At 55.7% G+C, this 25,409-nt stretch overlaps 1 protein-coding gene across 16 annotated transcripts in view; it reads left to right on the forward strand.

The window, feature by feature from the left end:
• Nucleotides 1–25,409, forward strand: part of PTPRN2 (protein tyrosine phosphatase receptor type N2) — a 1,018,236-nt gene that overhangs the window by 856,773 nt on the left and 136,054 nt on the right. For 14 of the 16 annotated variants that reach the window (XM_078343304.1, XM_078343314.1, XM_078343301.1 and 11 more), the window contains one exon: nt 9,062–9,274. The exons of the other annotated variants lie outside the window; for them this stretch is intronic. In XM_078343304.1, the coding sequence (XP_078199430.1) occupies nt 9,062–9,274 (213 nt within the window). The remainder of the gene's footprint in view (nt 1–9,061; nt 9,275–25,409) is intronic. 16 annotated transcript variants of the gene reach the window in all.

Consider the following 25,409-nt stretch of genomic DNA (forward strand, 5'->3'; position numbering starts at 1 on the left):
GCGCATTGTACACACAGATGTTGGGTTTCAGCTCTCCGGCTCTCCCCAGCTCCGCGGGGGCGCCGCGCACCAGGGTGCCCAACCTGTAGCTGTGGCCGAGGGGCCAGGGCTTGGGGAGGGAGAGCGTGGAGGGTGGGGGGTGGAGCGCGCGCCGGAGTCCGCGGTCCGCGGGTCCTGGTCTACCCGAGACCCTAGCTTGGCTCGCGCGCTGCGGGCCTGACTGGCACCCCAGCCTGCGCCAGGGGCCGGGGGTAGACGGGGAGGCTCGAGCGACTGGGAGCTTAGCCTGTGATTCTGCTCCATTCCTTCCTCCCGCAGAGCGGTGGTCTAGGCCAGGCCATTGACCTGGGAAGGGGGGAAGGGCAAGGAGGCGGCTCCCAAGCCTCGGTGTCCACCGCCATCTCCCTCCGGCGTTTTGGGAGGGCGGCCGGCATCGCCTGGACCAAAAGGTGACGAAGTCTCATCAGTTTCCGCGTCTGGCAAGACACTTTCTACGCGCATCCCGGACCTAAAAATTCGGGAGGGCCCTCGTAAAGTGAGGAGAGGGGCTGTCGTCTACTTGCCCTGCGTAAGTGGCCTGCTTCAATTTGGAAAGGGAGCAAAAAGGCCTGAACGGCAAAATTGGAAAAAGTAACTGGAAAGAACGTTGTGCGGTGAATTTTTCTCTTGCCAAGAGTGGCGACGCGCCCCACCCGCCCCTCCCACGACAAAGGTCACAGCAGAGCTGCGCGCGTTGACTTTTCTGGCGGAGGCCCCTCTCATCGCAGCGCTACCCTGAACTTGCCGGGTACGAACGATGAAAAGGGAGAAAGACTGAAAAGAAAAGGCGAAGGCCCTGGCTTCGGCGTTGTACCAATGACTGACAAAGCTGATGTCCATTCATAGTCTCGGGCGGGAGAGGGTGTTTGGAGAACCCCGGCCCCTTAGCCAATTGCTGTCAGCAACATGTGGGGGGGGAAACATCGCTATAGCAACCGGTGGCTGGGCCGCGAGCCGCGCCGCCGCCGGCCGGGTGCGCGCCGGGCCGGATATAAGGCGGGGCGCGGCGGCCGCGCTGGTTGGAGCTGTGCGCGCGGCCGGCGGCCCTGCGGGGACCGTCCGGAGCCCGCCCTGAGCCCGCCCGCGCCGCGCCCTGGCCCAGCGTGCCTAGCCTGAGGGCCGGGCCGGGGCGGAGCACGCGGAGCTGGGCCGAGCGGCCGTGCAGAGCCCGGCGCCTGCGGGCTCCGAGCCGGTGCTGCCGCGCAGCCGCTGCCGCTGGAGCAGCGACGCGCGGCACCTTTGTCTCCACTGGCCGCCCTAGAAGTTTGTGGTCAGGAGCGGATGACCCTGCTAGTCTGTGGCTCCAGCGCAGAGAAGCAACTGGCTGTGATAATGGCGCTGCTGCTGCCCGCAGCTGCTGCGCCCCGAGGCCGCTCGGCCCGGCGCACGCCCCCACCTCCTCCCGCGCGGGCGCTGGGCGCCGGCCCAGCTGCAGGTAACCAGGGGTGCCGGGCGGGGCGCGGGCACTGGTGGTGCGGTTGGGTGGGCCCTGGAAGAGGAGAGAGGGGCCGGGATGGGGACGGAGGGAGCAGGAGGGGCCCACGAGGGCATCACCAGGCGCGTAGGTGGTGGGGCGAAGAAGGGAGCTTTTGAAGGCTGGAGGGCGCGCGTGGGGGCTCGGATGGGTGACCAGGGCATCCGAGAGCTCAGTCCAGGGAGCAACTTCCTTGCCGCAGGACTCTTGTCAGAGGCTTGGGCCGGCCCGGGAAAGCTAAGCCTGAGGTCATCCCCAAGTGGGTCTTAGGTAGGCATGTGAGGAGGAGCGAGCAGAGGGCAGCTCTTTCTGAGCGCACAGATTGGGAGGGCCGGCAGCTGTCCTGGCCCAGGGCTCCGCGGAGACTGCCCCGAGGAGTCTGGGACCTCCTGGACTTCTCCCCAGCGCTCTCACTCGGCCTTTCCCGTTGCTCTTCCCTCTTGGCAGTTCCGACCATTGCGGGGTGCAGGGGTGGGGGTGGGGGTGCGGGCAAAGAGATGGGTAGTGTGTGGGAAAGGAGCAGGGAAGGAGCAAGCAGCCAGAGTGGAGAGGCGCCAGTGTGGGCGCATTTTCCTCCCAGCCCATTTTGGGGCGCTCTTCGCCCTCCTCACAACGGTCCGGGAGCGCGCCTTCGAGCCTTGGGGGTATCCCTAAGGACTGCGAGTTGCGGGGCGCTGAGGGGGCCTGCAGAGAGAGGCATTCCAGAGGCCAGTGGGAACGCCTCGGAGTGACCATCTCTCCTCCCCCAAAGAGAGCTGCGCTCTCCCAGCGCCTCCCCCACCCCAGGTGAGGCGGCCGCGTGCTCGCCAGAGAGAAACTTGTGACTCGACTCGAAGCTGTTGGAACGAGGGACTTCATTTCCTTCCTGTATAACTACCTGTGCAGTTCTGAACACTGGCCTGCTCCGTGGTTTTAGAGAAGCTTCGCTACAGGGATTCGGGCGGACCCAAAAGTTAGAGTTAAAATCTCTGCAGAATTGCCTTTTAGGGCCGGAGAGAGTCTCCCGCCCTTTCTGGTCCTCAGTGCGCTGAGCTGGGCGCTCCAGGCTGGACGGCTGGGAGAGGGGCCCCGCCGCAGCCTCAACGACAACGCAGCGGACACTCTCCCGGTGGCTCTGCAGCCCCTGCCCTGCCCGCGGCCTCCTGCCCCGGGCGTCTTTCTGTGCCGGGTTCAAGTCGCCGACCTCCGTTCTGTCCTCGGACAGCGGCCCCTGGCCCCCGGCGTGGTCCAGCCTCCGAGCTGCGCGTCCTGCCAGCACTGTGGAGCCTCCCGCCTGGAGTCCCGGGTGCTGGGTCTCCGCTAAGCGAGGCGGTCCTTGTGTCTCCGATCCCAGATTTAAGGACTCGAATGAACGGGAGAGGAAGTGAAGGTTTGTGCGGAGGAGGGAGCTGAAGCTCTTCCTTTCACCGACACGGAGGGAAGTGCCCGTGCCCTCCCGCCCCCTCCCAAGCACACCCCGCTGCGCTCCCGAGAAAACGGCGGTGGCGGTGGCCGCGCGGGCAGAGCTGTGCGGCCCGGGGGCTGCGGGCGCCGGGATTCCCGGGTGAACGCGAGCGTGCGTGGGAACCTTGGTCCTCTCTCGCGGCCGGCGCGCTCTGTGGCCCGGACGCTGGGCCGGAGCATCCTCCGCTCTGGGAAGGCTGACGAGACCCTCTCCCGGCTCCGAATACCCGCAGCTCCTGGGAACCCTCGGCCTTTGTGTCGGAGCTCGGGCCAGATCTTTACGACCCCAGTGGGGATGCTGTGAACCGGGAGGGGGAAGGGACGGGGAAGCGGGGGAGAGAGCTGAGGCCGCGGAGGGGGCCGGACACTGACCCTCCCTCCCTGGCCCCGGGCTCGAAGTCGGGCTACAGCGGGGTCCTGACAGACGACACTAGGCGGGTCTTGGGTTTGGGACTTCTCAGTCCGGGAAAAGGAGGCGAAGCAAAACCCCCAGTCCTGAAGGTGGTCTGGTTCTTGCGGGGTGGGGAGGCCGCGCGCCGTCCCGGAAAGCCCCTGGTGTGGAAGGCGCGCGTGCGTTCGGCACTCCTCGGAGCCGGGCGAGCGGACCTAAAATAGGGGTCAGGAGCCGGTGCCTTCGGTGCGATCTGCTGAGTCTGAGTTTGGGTGTAATGAAAACGCCAGCGGAGTCTGGAAGAGGCTGGGGGCGGCTTTCTCGGAGGCATCCTTCCCTGCTCGGCTCTGGGTCCCTCTCTCCCACCCGAGATAATCTGCTGGTTAAAAATTAGTTTGCACAAGGGTGTTTCCCCTTTGAACATCAGTATCGTAAATCTTTTCTGAGGTCTTAAAACACAGTATTTCTTTAAAACTGATGTTTCAGGAGTGCTTAAAGATGGCAGATAGACAATTTATTACCTTTTTCTTATATTCACTTTTAAGTGTACGCCTGGAAAAACTCAACAAATAGCCCATTTTAAAACAGTATATCCCAACTTATTTTCATTAAAGTTTACCTTTAAGAATAATTTTCTGTAAGATTCTTTTCTTTTGCTTTTTGGGGTTTTTTTTTTTGGCCACTTGAATGGCAGATTTGCAAGTACAATTTCATCTGCACAGAGGAACAATAGCTTTCCGTTGCACAAAGGGCTCTCCCACCCTGAATTCAGGCCGCAGTGCCTCTTGCTCTGATAATAGCTTCTGAGAGGATTTTGTGATGCAGAGAATTAATACACGATTATTTCCGCCTGACTTCTCTCATTTGTTAGAATTCTGTGGCAAATTCCAAATTAAAAATAGTTCAGTTAACAGCTTTAAAAAATACTTTTAAAATATTTTAAGACACCCCCTCCCCCATGTTTTTAAGTTGGATCACTTGGTATGGCCTGAAAACCTACAAACGTTAATCAGCTGTAAAATGATAGTTATTATATTTTAGTAATACATTTTAGTAAATTTAGAATGAAATTTCCAAATAATTCTAAGAGGATTTATCCAGCAAACCAAAGGTAAACTTGTTACAGCACTCAGAAATGGTCTCTCAAACAGACTTCCAAGTTTTAAGAGAAAAAAGGTATTTATAATTTAGTAACATAAATGCAGACAAACATAGGATGAGTCTGGGACTCAAATCTGATTCCTTAGAAATGATACAAATGAGAGCATCAGCAGTGTTAGAAGTTTAAGTAACTGGCACTGAGCACCTGTGTCCTTGGTCTTTATGGCACATAGGCGACTCACAAAATGAGCTGCTCCTGTTAACTGGTTACATCACCCAACCTTGGAAAAGGACGGAATCTGGCAACCTGTCAACACATATTTACCATAAACTTTGCTGCCTGTGTGGCTGCATCAGCTCTCACAATTCAGTTTGGGTATAGAATGTTCTTTTTTCTTTTCTTTTCTTTTTAGCTGACCACATGGACAGCTAAAAAAGGTTCTGAAGGCATTTTCCCATCAATGGTTCAGAAGGGCATGTGATGGACACCCCATGCACCTCCACTTATGGGTACCATCAAAATAATTTAAACTGGTCAGGCCAGTGTGCAGATTCTGATTGCTAAGCCAGCTCCACAGATTGTCTCTGTGGTCATATAGTTATTTTGAATCACAATTTTTTCAATACTGTATATTCTAAATTTGAGGAGTTGCAGGTGCAGATGGTTGAGAGAAAGAAATCTGCAATATTGTACTTCAACTTACTCTCGAGATAAATCCAACCTGCTATAAAAATTGACTTAATCACTCATGATCGTTTTTTAAAATTAGGCTATTCCTGCATCTGAGAACTTAGCGCTGAAGTGTGCCTATCTGTGCCTCTCCCCCACCTGGGGACGCACAGATACCCCCTGTAGCCTGTGTCTCTGGCCTCCTTCTCTATCCTCCTCCTCCTCACTTCTCCTGTTCCAAACTTTCAGTAAATCGAGCTGCCGCTGTACAGAGGGGGGGTGTTCTGCTTTTAAAAGATGCCTGACTGTAAATGTCAAAGTCATAAATATTTAAACATCATTTTCTCTCCATTTCAACTCAAGACTGATATGACGCCTCTAATTAGTCTGAGCTCTCTTCAGGGGGCGTGGTTCAGCCTTGGGGGGCCGGTGCCCTTGGGGAAGAAGGTGCTGGGGCCCACCAAAGCCACACCTGGGGCAAGACTGTGCCTCAAACTCCCTTTTAAACCAGTAGCAGACTCATTTCTTTTAAAGGTCATGGCTAGCAGGAGTTTTAAGATTTTTTAATGTAACTCCACAAAAAGGAAGAAAGTCAAGTCATTGTAAAGTTACTGACACTCTGTCACTATGCCAGCAGGGCAGTCCACTACCTCATTTTAAAAAAAATAGAATTTCCTTAAATCTTCGTTTCTTCCGGGATTCCTAAGACCTGACCTGAAGCTCAGCGCTGGGTGGGACACTTGAAACTGTCCTGGGCCTGGAGGGAAGACCCCCTTTTTCAGTTTCTTCTGCAGTGCCCGCGGGCCGGTCGTTTCCCAGCCGGGCCCTGGGATCCAGCGACTTCTACCTCAGGCTAGTCGATCCCAGTCGGTCCCTTGATCCAACATGGCCCCCTCCCCCGCAGTCAGACCCATCCTCGCCCTCAGCCCCAGCGCTGACTCCCCGGCTGTCCAGGCCCCACAGCCCCGAGCTGCCGCCCTCAGGGCCTTCCCCGTCCTCTTCGGGGCTGCAGAAGGGGCCTCCCAGTGGAACGGCTGGAGGAGGTGGGCATGGTGCGGCTCCCTCCCAGCCTGGGAACGCAGCCACCTTCTCTGCGGGGCCAGCGCAGGCCCAGGCAGGGGGATCTGGGCGAGGTCAGTGACTAGGCCTCCTTCTCCTCCGGGAATGCCTGGGACCCAGCGGGGAGCCGGGAGCCGGCCAGGAGCTCTCTGAGCAGTCGCTCTCCTTGACATTTTTCTTTGACCTTTGAGTAAATCCCAGCGCGCCCGGAGAGGCCTCGAAAGCACGCTCCGTTCCGGTGCCCCGCGGGCCCAGCGCATCGAGGGTCCCAGCGACAGCAGGTGTCCGGCCTGAAAGCCCGACGCTGGCTCGACCCCCGCCTCCCTGGGAAGAGCCTCCGCGGATCCAGGGTCCCTCTTGCCGAGAGCAGGCCACTCCTCCTACTCCGGCCTCTGCGCGTCCAGCGCCCTCACCCGGCCCGAGGGACAGCGGCCAGCGCCTGTGCCCCTTCCTCGAGGAGCTGGAGCGACGGCCGCACTGCGCCTCGGGACCCCCGCACACCTGCACCCACAGCCTGAGAGGGTCCGGGATCCATGAGGCGCGCGTGGGCCGTCGCTCGAGTGCCACTGACGGGTCCACCACACACCGCTGGCCCCTCAGAGCCAGGGTGGTGACTGCGCGCGTGTGGGCCTCGTCTGCGTCGCGGGGCAGGAAGGTTCGAGAAGTCCGGTTCCCGGGCGCCATCGTCCACGTGGGCAGCGGGGCCGCGAGTCATCTGCGCGCTGGGGCGGGAGAGGCGCGAGGTGAGCGCTGGCTTGGCCGGGATGGGGGTGGAAGGACGGCGGGCGCCCCCTCCGCCCGTCGCGCCGCTTCCTTTGTTGTCCCTGTTCTGTCCGCCAAGGCAAGGCGGGACCTGCGGGAGGCTAGGGGCGCGGGCCAAAGGCCAGCCCCGGGAAACGCCCTCCCGCACAGGTGTGGCTCTGGCGAACTCGGACCTGGCCTCAGTCCTGGCGCCGCGGGGATCCCGGGTCGCGGCCGCTGCTCCCCGCCTGGGTCCCCGCCGGCCCGCGCGCTCCGCGATCCCTCGCGCCGCCGGGGAGGGCACAGGGAGGGGCCGCCGCCCACCCGGGAGATCCAGCGACCGCGCGGGGGCCGAGGAGACCCCGGCCGTGGGAGGCGGCGCGAGGCAGGCGCTTTGGGTTTAGCGAACGGGCTCCGCGCGGGGGGCGGGGCGGGGCGGGGAGGGGGCGCGCAGGGACCCGGTGGGCGGACTCCGGCCGCCTCTGGGGTGGGTCGTCGGGCTCTGGAGTGACTTCTTTCTGGAAGAGGCTGTGTGGGCCCGAGGGAGAGGGAGGGGAGAGGAGACGGGGAGGGAGGGAGGAGGACGGGGTCTCCAAGCGGAGGGCGACCGAGCGCGCAGGGACCCAGCGGCAGCTGCAGGGTCCGGGCCAAGCCGGGTTCGGGCCGTTCCCTCGGTCCCCGCCCGCCTTCGCGGGTGCCTCCCCGCACCCCGGGCCTCCCCTGCTCCCTCCACCCTCTCCACCCCTCCTTCCCTCTCCCGGGCTCCGCCGCCTCCCGCAGCTCGCGAACCTCGCGGTCCTCCTCCGAGCGCGCGGCGCATCCAGGCAGGAAAATCCGGCGTCTTTTCTCATTTAACCCGCGTTTCCATTAACTCAGTCCCAGCACCAGCTAATCCGCTGCACCGAAGGCAAAAGGAGGCTAATTAATGACCAGCTTTTCCAGTCAAGACCGGCGATAATTGCTTTGGTGGCCTTTATGATTACAAGATAAAAACGGGCCCGGCCTGACATAAGAGGCACTGTGTACGCTGGGAGACGGGAGGAAGTGAAGAGCTGGGAGGCTGAATACGGAGCAGAAAATTACTAATAGAAGAGAGATAATGAATAGGCCGGCCGGGCATTCATGGGGAAAAATCCATTTTGTTACCACGCGAAATTAGGTGGTGGAAAGGAGTTTGCTAATTGTTCTCATCTTGTAGCAGCCAGGACCGAGGCCGGGCGTGCTCCCCATTCATCCCCGGAGTAATTGCGGAGGGCGCGCGGTCTTCGGGGCGGCCTTCCCATTTTCCTGCCGCGTCCTTAATTGTTGCTAATATACCTTCTAATGAAGCTAATGAGGGGACAGCCGTGCAGCTATTTGCACGTGGAGACAAGTGAGATGCACCGAAAGGCCTTTCTCGTACTTTCACCACCAACACCTCCTCCCCGAAAGAAGCAGGGAGAATCTGCAGGAGTTTCCTCGCTGCGACTTGAACTTGCAAAGGCCCTGCACTCCCTGCAAGGAAAAGTACTTAGGTGCCAAGTGCTGTGTCTGGGCCAGGCCTCTCCTAGAGTCCCTGGAGCCGGTGGATTCCACCCGTGCTGGCCTTTCAAGGCAGGTGGCTCCAGTCCCTGACGTGACAGGGAGAATGTTCACCTGCAGATGCACAGAGGCCGCCCCACGCTCCTTTGTTGCTGAAGATGTGCCGGACTTGTGTGGCTACCTGAAGCCGCAGAAGGCTCCAAGCCGGCCTGCCCCCCTCCTCCTCCTCCGCCTGCCTGGCCTCCCCCAGTACCCCCCACACTCATTGTGCAAGCTCTGGACAAACTGCTGTGCCCGGTTAAAAGTAGGGATGGATACTTTATTTTACATAAGGTAGCAAATTAGCTGTCAAATGCTTTACACAAATTTGAAAAACAGCCACCACTGAGGGAAAAGTGATGCCCGTGACTCTCCTTTCGAACACGCTGCGATCCACGATGTACTGTTTTCAGGTGACTTCTGCTCTGACGGGGGCTGCTCCGCAGGCCCTCCCATTGTGGCCCCGGCGTGGACACAGCGTCCCGTGGGGTTGAGCTTTCCACTTTCAAGGTGCCTTTGGAGAGGTGTGTTTAGGAGGTCATGCTGTGTCAGGAGCTAACATGCCCCTCTCCTTGTTCTGCAGAAAAGCAAGTTCAAGTTCCTGCCACCTCAGGCGGAGCAAGAAGACTCCACCAAGTTCATTGCGCTCACCCTGGTCTCCCTCGCCTGCATTCTGGGCGTCCTCCTGGCCTCCGGCCTCATCTACTGCCTCCGCCATCGCTCTCAGCACAGGCTGAAGGAGAAGCTGTCGGGACTGGGGGGCGACCTGGGTGCAGATGCCACCTCCGCCTACCAGGTAAGAAGAGGCTTTTTAAAAAGTGGTATATTGGATTTCTCAGTTGAGCAGACAGATGATCACATTCATTTCTCATCCCTCCTCCACTCACAGCAGTTGCTCATTTATTCATAGTTGGGGTCTTCTGTGATGGCAGTTTGGAACTTCTCATCAGCATGCATGTAAATTCCTCTCATGCAACCTCAGCACTATAGCTCTGTTTTAACCTGCTCTTCTTGGATAGTCTCGTGTTAGCTCTGAAAGTGTGTTGTTAATTAGACGTTTGGAAAAAGTGCGATACATGAATGGTGTTACCTGTTACCCCAGTGTGACCACTGCCAATGAAAAGTGCCAGGGCTGCGGGATCGGTTGGTGTGTAGATGTTTGAAGGTGTCTCTAAACTCATCAGCTTCCTCGGGGTCTTACAGGAAAAGTTCCTTTTACCTGCTGGGGTGCCACTTTGTCTTGTTACCCCTGAAACCTAATGCTGACCAGAGGGAGGGTGACCCATGCATGACCCTGTGACGGACACTCTCTCTAGAGGCACCCCAGACACACCTGGAAATGAGCTGGAAACCAGGGAGGATGCAGGGAAGGCAAGTTCAGCCCAGGTCAGGCGTTTTGGGACGTTCTGCAGCACACATTTCGAATTTAATATTGTTCTGTAATGAACAGAGGCCTTCAGTTTTATCAGCAGTACAACCCCAGAATACGTATACCAGTCAAAGCATTTGATTCCTTTGCATATAAAATATCATTTAATTCCAAGAAGAGATTCCCCTTTGGGAAGGTAAGATGACTCCTTAACCCCTGTTTTAAAAGTTTGGTCAGCACATGTGTGCAAGGTTGCCTCACTGGACCGGATCCTTCCTTTCCTCTCGTCACATGAGTGCAGTGTGTAATGTGTCCTGGAAAGAAGTCACGTTTACAATCGCATGTAAGGTAAACATGATTCCATCATCAGAGTTACATGGGTGGGCTCTCCAGCTCTCTCCAAAAGGCGCCCTCCGGCACCATGCCCTCCGCCACCTGAGCCCCTTGGAGCTGGCTTTCCTGTGCTCTGCAAGCTCTCAGGACCTTTCCCCACACAAGGAATTTGCAGGCTCTCTTTGCTTAAAAGAGACCCCGAGATAGCTTTTCCTCCCATTTCAAAATTTCTGGTATTTCCACTGAATGAAGGAAGCCTCTAATTTTCTGCAGAGGGTCACCAACCCGGTCAGGACGATCTTTTTCTTATAAAGAAATGGCAACTTCAAATGTGTTGAGGATGGCATTTCAGTTGCAGTGCGTAGCTTTGCTTCAAAGCAAAAGGAAAATCACTTTTGAAGAAGCGGCCTGAAAAAAATGTCACAAAAACGAGTAAGAATTTACCCAGAAATTTCATTGAGCAAGACCTTCAATGCAGGACGCCGGGTCTTCAGGCCAAGTCTGTGTCGGTACATAAATAAATTATCACATCAGTTCTGTTCCGTGTGTGAGAGACGGAAGATCATACAGGCAGAGATTTTTAGAAGGCATGGCACCCTTTGATATACTTTGAAATTCAAATATAAAATATTGATAGAATGGAAAGGTTGGGCTTGCATGCGGAAATGACTAATTTAAAAAAAAACTGCAGGTTGAAAATGCCTACTTAGGACTGAGTTTGTGATAATTAACAGAAAAAAAAATGCCTTCCCAGTGACAGCTCTAATTAATAGTATCTGTAATTAAAATCATGCCCTTCCAGCAGGAAAATTGTTTGAATTTCTTGGAGTGACCTTTTTGCTGTTCCTCCTGAGGGCATGGTGGTTAAGTTGATATTGATTTTATAATGAGCTCTGGTTTGTTTAATAAGAATCTGTAATCCAGACAATAAATGAAATGTGTGCTTTTCTTCAATCCAGATTAATAAAAAGGGAAAAAAATAAAACTTTTTTCTTTAAAAATGTGATGTAGGAAAATTTGGAAATGAAATAAGTATAAAGACTTCTTGGTGGAGCCAGCTTTGAAATCACCACGAAATACCCTTTGGGGAGGAACTCTGATTAAAAGTGGGGTTTGCCTCATCACAGCGGAATGTTTCCCGGTGAGAAAGTTCTGGTTGTTGAGCCATTGTGTTGTGATTTGTGTTTTAGCGGAGCAGGACTCAGTGATGAGGATGGGGACTGCGTGACTTTGCTTTGAATTTAGCTGATAATGTATTAAGGACTCAGACAATTGCGGTTACAAGGAGAGGATATTTACTCTGGTAAATGAAGCGGGTGGTAATTCATTAATGTATCCGTATCTCACTTGCGTTTCCTATCACATTCAGGAGTCCCCCATGAAGTTGAGAAATCTGTTTGAAAAGTTTTTTAAAATGTTGCAAACATAAAACACACCTCAGGAAAGGCGTCTCGTTGCCTCAGTGTGCTTACTCTGGCTCACACCTGTGTACTCTGGCTCACACCTGTGTACTCTGCTGATTCTGTGGTCACGGTGAAGGTGTGCATTGCAGTTCTCATCACTGGGTTACGAGGAAAATGGAGCCATTTGACATCATGCTTTATTTTATGGGGACATGATGGAACTACTCAATTCACTTTCTTGAAGCTTCTGAAAAATAAAAAGATTGTTGTGTAAGTCAGGTTAAAATAAGGAACCTAAGAGAGAATGGTAGGTGGCAATATAATAAGCTTTATTAATATCAGAATATGAAGTTACCCTTTAAACAAAAGAACTCCTGTTCTTCCCTGGGGAAAGGAAGGTGGGGAGCAGAGATGCTCCAGTGGAGTGGAGGAGGCAGGTGCCTGGAGGTTGTATTCTGGGGTGCACTGGTAGCCTCAGGTTGTGGGGCTCCTTCCTCCCTGGGGTTCCAAAAGGTGAATCCTTGTATCCCCAGTTAAACAGCAGCCAGATTCATGTCCTTGCAAGGAGCTTCCATTGTGGCCCGGAAGGCCCTCGTGTTGCTGGCCTCTGCTGAAGCATCTGTCCGTCTCAGCCCTGATCACGCGCCTGCACAGCCCCCTTGTGTGCGTGAGTCAGAGCCTGGGCCTGGGGCCACCCGGGCCGGCGTCGAGTTCCTGGATAGTAAGAAAGCTTTCCTTAAGATAGTTTCGGAGCAGTAAGGAGGCTGAATTATTAGCTTCTAATGCAAACACCTATAAACATGTTTACCTGTTCTTCCTCAAAAATAGAATGGCTTCATGGACAGGGTCAGGATGCTAGGGCTTTCTTGGTTTGCACGAGTGGGTGAGATTTTGGTTCTCCTTACCTACTGGGAAAGCAAATCTTTTTTGACAGACTCTTATATTTTTGACACTTAGCAAGATATCAACCCCGTCAGATAATCCAGGCAAGTTTAATTTGCTCAGATTGGTGCAAAAATTGGGTTTTTTTACTTTCAGAATAGCTGAAATATATTCTTAAATGTCGTTTAACAGACTGCTCTTGCCAAGTTTTTCACTATTGTTTTAGTAAGTGTTTTTTCTTCTAAGTATATAAAACATATATTTGGAGTAATTCTGTATTTCATTATCTAAAAAGCCAATTTATTGACCTTCATTCTTTTTTTTGAATTGGCATAGCCTGTCATATATATGCATGTATGTGTGTGTATGTATCTATACACACATGTACACACAGCCCAAGGAGAATGTGAAGACACGGAAGCATTGTGAGTTTCGGTACCAGTATACTTCATGTGTTTTTTATGTAGGTGTCCTATTTCTGTGGAAGGTGATTGCGTAAAAACGGTGCCGAAAATAAGTTGTTAGATGATGAGAAGACGTTCTCCTCCTTTTCTCTCCAAGGCCCTTTGAATGCAGCATCCACTTCCTTGAGGCTTTGATCATCTTCGAGCGGCAAGTCCAGTATTCTGCCAGCCCACTCTCCCTTCCCCGACGTGAGGGCAGAGACTCCCGCAGAATTCTCAGCAAGTTCTCTTTTGATGCTTTATTTCACAATACCCAGCAGGTTTCCTTGTGTACTTGGAGGCCTTTGGAACCAAACCCAGAGGAAAGCATGCATCGGGGCCGCAAGGACCTCCTATAAACAGAGCCGCTAAGTGCCCATCTCGGTGGCTGCTGCTCCCATTAGCCAGTGTTTATGAACGCAGTGACAGTGTGGTGGCCAGTGCTGCACTCAGAGGGAGCTCTGTCGACAGGCGCTGGCAGGTCTGACGGTCCCAAATGCCTCCTAACTTCTTACTCCGGTGCAGGAGGCTGGGTTCTGACAAAGAGCACAGGTCACGCCTTGGCTCATTCTCTGGGGCCTTAAGAGACCCTTCTTTCTCTAGGTGAGTTTGATCTCCAGTTATTGATGTCCTCACAAGTAACAGAAGTAGGATGCTCACAATTAAACTGAAAAACAGTGACTTCCCCACCACGAGTCTTTGACAATGCCTCTCAATCAGCTCCGTATCTTAGCGTGGCTTTCCTCACTCTATACTTAATTTTCCAGGTCAAAATAATATTTTTTTGCAAATATCAAATAAGCAAAGCCTATGCTGCTTCAGAAGTGAAGGGCGCCATGTGAGACCTGTGCCAAATATTTTATAATTATAAAAATCTGACCTTAACGTATTCATCATGAAATAACAATCGCTATGAAAGAACGTTTTATTATAACATAGTGAAGCCTGAGAATGGAAAGTTTGCTGATCTTATCCTACCTTTGCAAATGTAGCTGATAATACAGATGTGTACAGGTAGAATTCTCTTGAAACTTTTGAGGCGTGGGTTTGGTTTTGCAGATGTCCTGGAGCAGATGCCAGGCTCCTCCCGAGCTCCATGAGCCCAGAACGTCCCTGCCCTAGCTAGGAATCAGCAAATGCCAAGTGTTTGTCACAGTGGTGCCACTTCCCATGCTTCCTGAGGCAGTTCTGTGAAGGGAATCTGAGGGGAACCTGCAGCATTCCTGCCACATCGAGGGTGGAGGGTACATGCTGACCCCAGTGTGGGAAGAAGCTGCTTTTGTGCACCTGTGTGTTCAGCATCAGATCATCAGTATGTGGCGTCAGCCAGCTTTGTTTCTGCAGACTCTGTGGAATCTTCTAGATACTTTTCATGATGAGTCTGAGCGTTTCTCCGGAAGGTGCCCATTTGAAGTGCATTTTTCTCTTAATCTGAAGCGTTCGCAGTTGCAATTTCCAAAAGCGGTGTCCATCCTGCTGTTTTGCCCAAAATGCTTTCTCAAATACAGCTCCTGAGAGACAGAGCTAGATCTTCAGAGAACCCTGGAGTCAGGAAAGGTGGCCAGAGGAACTTCTAAACATAAGACAGAAGCGTGTTGCTCGCTGGGATACAGCAAGCCATCCCCGCGTCAGACAGTAGTCACTGGATGAGACTTTAGTAGCAATCAGAGACCACGCAGTGAGACAGACAAGAAAATGTGGAAGGCTGAATTCTGTGGCTTCTTTTGGAGACTAGGCCATTTCTATGTTGCTTAGACCTTGGTAGCTTGTTAGTCCTGGGCATTACTTGAATAACTGCTTCCTAAGGAAGCCACTTCCTGCTGCACACAAGGAGGGGCAAGGGAAAGGAGATGGGGGCTGCAGGCTTCTCCCAGGCAGGCTCACCCTGCACTCCAGCAGCCAGGGAAGAGGGCTGGGCCCCGGGAGGAGGACGGGCACTCACACAGCACCAGGGGAGGAGTGGCATTTGTGGTGATATCTGTGGAGTGGGTTTCCATGGAGCAGGTGTCTGTGGAGGGGATGTCTGTAGAGCAAGTGGAGGAGCATCATGCGTGGTGTCCATGGAGCGGGCATCCGTGGAGCAGGTGTCTGTGGAGTGGGTGGAGGAGCAGTACGCCTGGAGTCCATGGAGCAGGTGCCTATGGAGCAGGCGTCTGTGAAGAGTGGTGTCCATGGAACATGGTGTCTGTGGAACCAGCATGCGTGGAGCATGGTGTCCATGGAGCGGGTGTCTGTGGAGCATGGTGTCCATGCAGCCAGCATCTGTGGAGTGTGGTGTCTGTGGAGCGGGTGTCCGTAAAGTGGGTGTCTGTGGAGCGGGTGTCCGTGGAGCATGGTGTCCATGCAGCCAGCATCTGTGGAGCGTGATGTCTGTGGAGTGGGTGTCTGTGGAGTGGGCATCTGTGAAGAGTGGTGTCTGTGGAGCATGGTGTCTGTGGAGCGGGTGTCTGTGGAGCATGGTGTCCATGCAGCCAGCATCTGTGGAGTGTGATGTCTGTGGAGTGGGTGTCCATGGAGTGGGCATCTGTGAAGCATGGTGTCCGTGGAGCATGGTGTCCATGGAGCCAGCGTCTGCGGAGCATGGTGTCCGTGCAGCAGGTGTCTGTGGAGTGTGGCGCCCATGGAGCCAGCATCCGTGGAGTGTGGTGTCTGTGGAGCGGGTGTCCGTGAAGTGGGTGTCTGTGGAGCGGGTGTCCATGGAGCGTGGTGTCCATGGAGCCAGCATCTGTGGAACGTGATGTCTGTGGAGTGGGTGTCCAAGGAGTGGGCATCTGTGAAGAGTGGTGTCTGTGGAGCATGGTGTCTGTGGAGTGGGTGTCTGTGGAGAATGGTGTCCATGCAGCCAGCATCTGTGGAGTGTGATGTCTGTGGAGTGGGTGTCCGTGGAGTGGGCATCTGTGAAGAATGGTGTCCGTGGAGCATGGTATCCATGGAGCCAGCATCTGTGGAGCATGGTGTCCGTGCAGCAGGTGTCTGTGGAGCGTGGCGTCCATGGAGCCGGCATCTGTGGAGTGTGGTGTCTGTGGAGCGGGTGTCCGTGAAGTGGGTGTCTGTGGAGCGGGTGTCCATGGAGCGTGGTGTCCATGGAGCCAGCGTCCATGGAGCGTGGGGTCCATGGAGCATGGTGTCTGTGGAGCATGGTGTCCATGGAGCAGGTGTCCGTGGAGCATGGTGTCCGTGGAGCATGGTGTCTGTGGAGCTGGCATCCGTGGAGCATGGTGTTCATGGAGCGTGGTGTCCATGGAGCATGGCATCCATGGAGTGTGGTGTCCATGGGGTGGGTGTCTGTGGAGCTGGTGTCTGTGGAGCGTGGTGTCCGTGGAGCAGATGTCTGTGGAGTGTGGTGTCCGTGGAACGGGCGTCCGTGAAGCAGGTGTCTGTGGAGCATGGTATCTATGGAGCCAGCATCCGTGGAGCGTGGTGTCCATGGAGTGGGCATCCATGGAGCATGGGGTCCGTGGAGCATGGTGTCCATGGAGCATGGTATCTGTGGAGCCAGCACCCATGGAGCATGGTGTTCATGGAGCATGGTGTCCATGGAGTGGGTGTCCGTGGAGCGAGTGTCTGTGGAGCGTGGTGTCCGTGGAGCAGATATCTGTGGAGTGTGGTGTCTGTGGAACGGGTGTCCGTGAAGCAGATGTCTGTGGAGCGGGTGTCTGTGGAGTGTGGTATCTGTGGAGCCAGTGTCCGTGGAGTGTGGTGTCCATGGAGTGGGCGTCCGTGGAGCGTGGGCTCTGTGGAGCATGGTGTCTGTGAAGCATGGTGTCCGTGGAGCGGGTGTTCGTGGAGCAGACGTCCATGGAGCGGGTGTTCGTGGAGCAGACGTCCATGGAGCATGGTGGCCATGGAGCATGGTGTCTGTGGAGCTGGCATCCATGGAGCATGGTGTTCATGGAGCGTGGTGTCCATGGAGCAGGTGTCTGTGGACTGTGGTGTCCGTGTAGCAGGTGCTCCAGTCCACTTCACCCATTTCACTGGCAGAACCAGAGAACACTTCCTTCTTGCCAAAGCCAGGGTCGCTCCTGGGGTGAACCGTGCAGGCACAGCAGGTCCTTCCAAGCCCTTGTTCCTCAGCACTCCCTGTCCTCCTTGTCAGTCAGCCGCCCCATGGAAAGGGCCCTTGGAGGGACCCCAGACACCTTCCTCAGGTATCTCATTTCTCCCGACCCTGTTTTATGACGGGGCAAAGTCAGCAGCAGATAAACTGAGCAGCGTCCCGGCCCACACAGCCGGTGGCAGAGCTGCACTGGGTGGTCCCCAGCCACGCTGTCCCCTTCAGGGTGTTGAGGGGCTGGCCGGGACTGCGCACCCTCTGGAGACCCTCTTCTCTGCCCCACAGGTCTGGGCAGCTCCTCTACCACCATTCCCGTTTAGTGTGAGGCACTCACTGCAGGGGATTTCAGGGAAAGAGGCATCCTTTCTTTCCTCGAGTGATGATTTCTTGGAAGTGAGGAGTCTGCTATGAAACAGTGAACCAGCGGTCAACAGCATTCGTCCACGTGGCGGCGCTAGGATCAGAGGAGACTCGTGAAATTGAAGTCAAATCCTTGGAGATGACAGATGGGCTGGGCCAGGTGGTGGGCGGAGCTCTTGGCGGCTGGTGGGAGATGGAGGTGTGGCTGGAGCCACCTGCAGGGTAGGGACAGGCCCAAGAGGGTGGGCATTTGCAGATCCAGGAGGAGGAACTGGAGCTGGCGGGGGAGGTCCTCCCAGTTGGTCGAGAGTCTAGACGGGAAGCAGGGGCGTTGTGGAAGGGATTCAAGAGAGGGTCCACAGAGGGCAGCTCTTTGAGTTTGTGACAAGGACAGACCCTGCGGTCTGTGGTGCCCTGAGGAACAGTCGTGGCTCAGTGTGGCTGAGTGACCCCAAGTGGACCAGAAGACCCACATTCCGCCTGCTGTCACCCGCTCCGTTTCTTCCGTCTTACTCCCCTCTTGCAACACTTTTCCTCCTTTACCTGTCTTTCTTCTCTAATGGTTAAACTCCTGGAAGGAAGGCGCCACCACCTTTCCATTCCCTGGGGTGCGAAGCCCAGGCCTGGGCCCAGCCCTTCCCCCTCGAAGCCAGCCTTCCTCTTCTGTGTTCTGGGGTCTCGTCCTGGGCTGCCGTGTGGATGAGAGCAAGCCCTATGGGTGCGGGTGGGTGCGAGGTCAGCTCTGATGCTCCGCCTGAGGGTGAACGGCACGCAGCCACCGTCAGTGCTCTCGGGCCTGGGAGGGGTGCAGGTGAGTGCGAGGTCAGCTCTGATGCTCTGCCCCAGGGTGCTCTCGGGCCTGGGAGGGGTGCTGGATTCCTGCGCTGCTCCTCCCATTTCCTGGGTACCTGTCTCTGAACATGTCCTCCTCGGCAGGAGCTGCTCCCCTCCCTTAGACCCAATTAGAGAGGTGGGGCACATTTTCTGAACTAAATCTGAGGACATGTTGTCTGCAAAGCGTGCCCTTCCAGGGAGGAAGACAGGAGTGAGCCTCCAAAACCTGTGTCGCTCTGCGGAATTCAAGGCACTTTGTGGAAGCAGTTTGGAGAAGGCATCGGGTGATTAAACCCTGGGGTGAACCCCTGTGTGGTCTGGGCCCCAGGCAGGGGGAGGCCAGGCCTCTCTGCTGATGCCCCTGTCATCTGTACTCTGGACACCTCAGCCCACGGGCTTCAGGGCTCACCTCGAGGTGAGGGCTCAGCGGGAACCCTGCTGCCCTTGGCAGGACAGGGGCTCTCCCAGAGGACATGAGCCGCTGTGAAATGAAGTGGGCATCGTAGGGAGACACTAGGGGAGCAAAGGGAGTGTAAAAGCATGGATTAAACTGGGATTTCAACAGAAACAGTAGGCGGTGGGGAGGAGACTCCGGCAGGCAGTAACAGGAGGTAGGGTGGGTGCGAGCCAGCGAGAGTGAGAGACAACTTCCACGCAGAGGCCGTGGGCCCACCGTGTGGCTGTGCCTGAGAGCTGGGTCTCCCCACTCCCTGCCTGGAACCTCTGCTCTCCCAGTTCCCTGTGGGGCCACTGTCCCTCAGGAGGAGGGCATCGTTGTCAACAAGGGGAGGAGGCATGGTGGGGGTGCTCCTGGAGCCCCCACAACCTGAGCTGCACAGACTCCCCCAACAAGAGGAGCTTGGTGTGGGAGAAGGCGCCCGCAGGGCCGGAATTTCCTCCAGGTGCACGCGGCCAGGCGGGACTCCACAGATGTGCATGGAGGTGGGTGCCTGCGCAGGGCCCACCCTGGGGCTGAGGGTCCTCGGCTGGCACTGTGAAGCAGGCCCTCTTCTCACCCTCTGCCGTGATGGGCACTAGAAGACTCGCCTCCGTGGTGAATGGCATTATCTGCGGTGAAATGCATTAGCCTGTCAAAAATGGCAAAGCCTGGCTCTTAACACAACAGGCACGCCAGCATGAAAGGAGGCTGGCGCTGCCCGGGGTGGTGGGTGAGGAATGATGGCGGGGGCCGCCGCCATGGCAGGAGCTGCGTTTGCAGAGGAGAGAGCTTCGGGAAAAGCAATTGCATGTCAAACCAAGGAGGACCCGGAGGATGACAGACATTTCCAAATGTCACATGGGGATCACTTAAAGGACGTGAATAAGGAAGGCACATCTGAGAGGAGCCCCCCACCCTCGCCTCCTCGGGGGCCTCCACAGGACAAGCCCTGGCTGCCTGACTGTCCCTTCTCTCCCAGGCCCAAGGCCCCTCCGGCCCGGATCTCCCTGACTCTCGGCTCTGTGAGCCCCGCCTCCTTCTACCCTCCCCTGCTGCGCTGGAGACTCATTTCTGTCACAGCTGACACGTGGGGGTCCCCAAGGCTGTGGCTGGTGTTGGCCGAGGGTCACCTCTAAGGACTGGACACCTCGGGTCTGGGGGGCAGGCAGCCTTGGCACCTGGGGATAGCTGAATTTGGACCTGACCCAGAAAGTGTTTTCTCAGGAAGCTTATCGCTCCTAAGGGTAGAGTCCCATTTTCTGGAACAGGGACAGCAGAGAACTTGGTCACACATCAGAGTCAGCCCAGCCTGCATCTGTGAAGGAGTCCCCAGTATGATCCCAGAGACACGTAACACCGTGACCCAAGGGGGGCCCTGGGTGCTGGGGGAGGGGGCAGGAGAGGGGCTCAGAGAACTCGAGGCTGGAACGTGGGGGAGGAAGAAAATGCAGTGGGCAGGGGGGCCTCTGGGGGCGGGAGAGAAGTGTGGAAGGGACTGAGCCCAGAGAGAGAGGGACTCAGATGCACAGGGGCAGACAGCCGCCCCTCACCCGTCTTCCGGGTCTGTGCGACCCGAGGGTGGCAGAGGCAGGCACGTCTGCAGGTGTCCGAGCAGCGGCTTCTCCTGTTCCGCAGGTTCCGCGGGGCTGCAGAATAGTGCTTCCTCTTCCTCCAGCCAGCCATCCTGAAACTTTGTTGCTCTCCACGCCTCTTCTGCTTTGGGAGAATTACTGATGGTTAAGAATGGAATCTTAGGGCCAGAGCGGGGGCTCACACCTGTAATCCCAGCACTTTGGGAGGCCGAGGCAGGTGGATCACCTGAGGTGTTAGGAGTTTGAGACCAGCCTGGCCAACATGGTGAAACTCCACTAAAAATGCAAAAATTAGCTGGGTGGGGTGGCAGGTGCCTGTAATACCAGCTACTGGAGCGGGTGAGGCAGAATCACTTGAACCTGGGAGGCGGAGATTGCAGTGAGCCGAGATCAAAACTTCATCTCAAAAAAAAAAAAAAAAAGAATGGAATCTTGGTATGTCGTTTCTCTATTAGCAAGTACAAGAGGCTTCGTAGCGAGGTGGCAGGTGTGAACAAGCATCTTTCAAGATTTTTCCGTGTCTGGGTTAAGGCAGCTGCAAAACTGTCTGGGTGTGTTGCTGGCGTGTGTCTCAGTGACAGTGACTTGAAGAACAGGTAACGGAAGATTCATGGATGATCACCAGTGAAGCTACATGTTTCAAAATACATAACCCTGTGCAGAGTTTGCGGAGTGTGGATTCGATATACAGGTCTACACTTGGATTGATCTTATGGCATTTAATAGCAAATCAATTAAAAGAGCTCACGAGTGTAAGCGCGGAATGTTCTAACCTCAGTGTGTGACTGGACTGACCGCCTCCCGGGGGAGTGGAGGCTGGGTTCGCCCTCTGGGCAGGCATTTTGTGGTTTTCCGTTTTTTTTGGTGAAGATGATGACACGAGAGGGTAGGCTATGATGGCATCTTCCTGGAATTGCCTTTCCTGGCCTGTAAAACGCCCCTGGAGCCACAGATTAGCTGTTCCTGGGTGGGAGGAAATAAAATGCAGACTTGTTTGCAAAATGAAATACTAAACTGGATGGAAGCTGGAGCTGGTGTGTGCTCCAGAATTATTTCTCTCCCCACCCCAGGGGTTTCTTCTCTACCAGATTCAAGAAGAATAACATCACAAAGAATTAAGTGACCCCCAAACGTGAAGCGGAAACATGAAGGCAAAAGTCTAGAAAACATGTCTAATTCCTCCGAGGGTGGCCTTCCCAGCCCCCTAACTCACCCTGGGCACGCATCTGCCTGGTTCAGGCCCCCCTGTTCCCAGTGGGCCCCTTGTCTCTCCAGGTGGGTTTTTTCAGGCACATCCTGAGATTTCAAAACAACCCCAAGTGATGCAGCAGAGCTGACACCTGCATGTAACACAGTCACACATGGCCCCCGTCCCCCAGTCGGCTGACACCCACATGTGACACAGCCCCTGTCCCCCAGTCAGCTGACACCCACGTGTGACACACAGCCCCTGTCCCCCAGTCGGCTAACACCCACATGTGACACACAGCCCCTGTCCCCCAGTTGGCTGACACCCTCGTGTGCACATGGCCCATCCCCCAGTCGGCAGTGTCCCCAGGGGCCGCCATTCCCAGCACCCCCGCAAAGTTCGCTCCCCAAAAGCCCTCACGCTCCCTCCATGACTCGCTCCCAGGTTTTCCTCCAGGGCTCCCAACCCACCGGTCCCCTCTTGGGGTAGAGCGTAGCCTTTGAGAAACTCTCAGAGAAGACCATAGAGCTCAGAGGCCCTGGGCCAGAGCAGAGGCATCTGAGACCCGATTCCCAGCAAGCCCCTGACCCAGACCTTCGGGGGTCTCATAGGAAGCTCTACAGTGTGTCCTTCAGGCCTTGTGCAGTTAGGGTGTCATTCAGATCAGTTTTAGGTGGAATAATTGAACGACGTGCAATTCCAGAAATGGAGATGCAACTGCTCCAGTAGCTGCTCTACCCCCAGCCGCAGGCCCTGCCCTTTGGCTTAATTAAGCCGTGGACACGGAATGGAAAGATGTGAATACCTTCTGTGTCCCTCGCTGGGCTCCTCTGCTTCTGAGCCTTTGTTTGCCCTGCTGCCTCCTTTCCGAGCCCCACCCCGACTTCATCCCCACAGACCCTACCATCTGTCATGCCCTGCACAGACCCCAGTCCACTGATCTGCCGTTTCAGCCCAGGGTGGCCAGTCCCGTTCCGAGCACCAGGGCCCTACTCATCCCTGCCTCCCCTTATCCCTTCTGCCGCCTCTGCGGTGATGTCTCATCACCATCCCTCGTGTGTAGGGTGACTTCCGCATCGTGTTGGACCCAGGCAGGCCTGGGTGCAGAGTGGGGCTTGTTCCCCACCCCAGGCCAGCCCGTGTGGGGACAGCCTTGGCTTCCCAAAGGCCAGGTCTGCACAATAGACCCACAGGGCCCCCCGGGGACCTTTAGGTGCTCGATAAGAACCAATCGATAAATTGAACTAAGATATTGACATGAGAAGAGCAGGTTGTGGGGGGGCATCTAGACTCCCTTGGAAACCATCCTGTGCAGTTCCAGGGTCCAGAATCCTGCCGCCCACGGGAAGTCCTCCCTGCGTGCCACATGTTGAAGACGCGGGTGATGGCAGGGATGGCTCATGACCATTGGTTGTTATAAGCAAAAGAAAATCAGGGAGGTGCCAAAGTTTCTTGTGAAAACAGCTGCCCCTTCTCTACTTCCACGTCAGGCCCGGGCTGCTCTGAAGGCGGCGACTTCTTCCTTACTGACTGGCTATTTTAAATTGTCTCACTGTGAAACTGGAAAGCAGGGTCAGCTGTGGGGCTCTCAAGGCTGGCTGCTCACAGAGGTCGCGTTGGATCTGTGAATCTGAGGCGCCACTGACGTTTTTGGAAGCCCTTAGAACTTAATTGCCTGGTGAGTCATGTTCTGTAGGAGCTGGAGAAGGAGGGATTTGCGTCCTGCGTTTTGTGTGTCTCAGCAGCTGCAGTCCGGCTGGAGGGGCTTTGCTGTGCTGACCGGGCCTCCCGTGGCAGTGGGAGGGTCAGGGGCATCCTGGTTTAAATGTGCTCCCTCTGGCATCTCAGACTTCACTGTCACAGAAGCCAGTCTTAAACATGGGCTAGTCCAGAAAGAAGATGCTCATTAAAAATCTGTTTCCTTCCAGGGTCTTTATTTTCACAGCTGCTTCCTACTTCCAATCTGACGTTCTCAGGAGCAGAGCACAGGAGAATGAGCGTCTTCAGTCTTAGGGGAGAGGCAGTCCCTCAGGAAAAGGGACGCAGGAGGCCGGGTTTCAGCACATGGGTCACTCTCAGATGCAGCTGAGCGTGTGAATTACCAGCTCCCAGGTCCTCCCCTTTGGGCAGTGCTGGCCAAGGTCCAGCCTGCCCTTCCACGCCTTCTGCACGCACTTCACGAGGAGCCATCACGTTTCCCAGCCACCACCAGGGGCTTCGGGGGACTGGAGCACAGCTCTGACATTCCCAGAGCAGGAAGCTGCTGTCGGCGGGCGGTTGCAGGGGGGCTCCTTAGGTGGTGCCCCTCACTGCTCCCCGGGGCTGCCTTGGTGTGGGGCATTCGGCCCCTGAGCCAGCTGTGACCTGGAGGCCTGGGGTGCTGACCAGCATGCAAGGCCTCAGCAAGGGCACCCCTATACCACGTAGACACTGTGGGTACAGAAAGTAGCCAGGAGGACCTCGGCTCCTGAGTATGGGAGGCAAGGGTCTGGATGTGAAAATAACTGGGCAGCAGCACATGTCCAGATGCAGGGAGCCTGGCCCCGAGGCAGTGCAGGGACCCGGGAGAGGGCTGGGGCTCTGGGTGCCGCAGGCACAGAGGCTGAGCTGGGGAGAGGCTGCTGTGTTCCTGCTCCTCACTGGCTGCTCCAAGACTGTTCCGCGTTTAGAACACTGTTGAAAATCATTTTCACTTGCATGAAACATGTCTGTATCTTTCATTTTTGCTTTGAGAAAACATCTTGCGAAATGGTAAAACACTCCATGTTGCTTGGCCCACATCGCTCACCGTGGGCTGTTCCGGCTCGTTCACCCGTGCCGTGGAACCCCTTCCCACGGGAGCTGTGCTTACAGCCCACCTGCGTGACATGTGTCAGGAGTGGGGAGGAGGGAGACCAGGTCTCTGGCAGAGAGAGCTCTGTGGCCCAGCCTTGGGCAGTGCTGTCGGGGGCGTCCGCCCTTTGGGATGTGTGTATGTGTGAATGTGTGTGTGTTATTCCCCGTCCAAGTGTAAAAGTTACCTGGTCACCAAGGAGAAGCCACTGGAGGCGGTGGGACTGCATCACCAGAGCAGCACTGGCCACGTGGGCCGTGAGCCAAGGACACCGTGGCAGGGACGAGTGCTGCCGTGGCTCAGATCACAAACAGGCGCAGCTCCCGAGTCCTGGCTCCATGGGAGGAGGAGGGAGGCTCCCCTGGCGTTCAGGGCAGCTGTGGGCTGCCTCCTCTCAGGAAGTGAGCATGGCCTGCACTCCCTGAGGTCTCACGGGGATGCCCTGGATGTGCGCAGAAGCCAGAGCCTCCCGTCGCGGGCCGATTGGAGCCGCCAGTGTTGGTGGGAGTACTTGTGCGAAGTCCTCCTGAGCGAGATCGCTGGTTACTGCCCCTCCGCTCCCAGCCAGCCTTGCTGGCCTAGAATGTGAGGCGGTTCCTTCTGAGTCCCTCTGAGTTTTAGGATGAGATGAAAGCCTCTTAAATAAAACTGTGTCATGACCGGGGAGAGGTGATTATACAGGAAATTTTTTCTTCCCGTGATGACACAGCACCCCGTTGAACCATCTGGATATTTACCCCGGCCTTTTCCCACATGCTTTCTAAACGTTTCACCTTCCTGTTTTTCTCTCCTGTTCAGCACGTGCTCTGTGGCCACTGTGTCAGACGGCAGAGCACAGGCTTTCCCTTCACCATGTCACATGGGAGCCACCTGTGGGTGCGCCGGGCCCCACGGCTTCTGCTGTGTTGGATTCTGCGTTGCCCTCTGGGCTGAAGACCAGGGCCCTCCCCAGAGAGGGCCAGTTGCATTCTCCACATTCTCTGGGTGTCTCATCCAGTCTGCAGAGTGGCCTTTGTTCCTCCCCAGCAGAGCCCAGCAAACCCGCTATTTCCTGCCTGGCTTTGGACGTTTCATTCCTCAGCGTTGCCCTGTTACTGCGCTCTCACAACAACCCTGAAACCCAAGGCCATCCTTTAGCACACGCTGGGGCAGCTCGGCTTTGTTCGCTGGCTCCGAGGAGGGTGCAGAAAGGTTTTCCTG

This window comes from Callithrix jacchus, chromosome 11 (genome assembly GCF_049354715.1).
Source record: "Callithrix jacchus isolate 240 chromosome 11, calJac240_pri, whole genome shotgun sequence".
In the NCBI taxonomy this organism is placed as follows: Eukaryota; Metazoa; Chordata; class Mammalia; order Primates; family Cebidae; genus Callithrix; species Callithrix jacchus.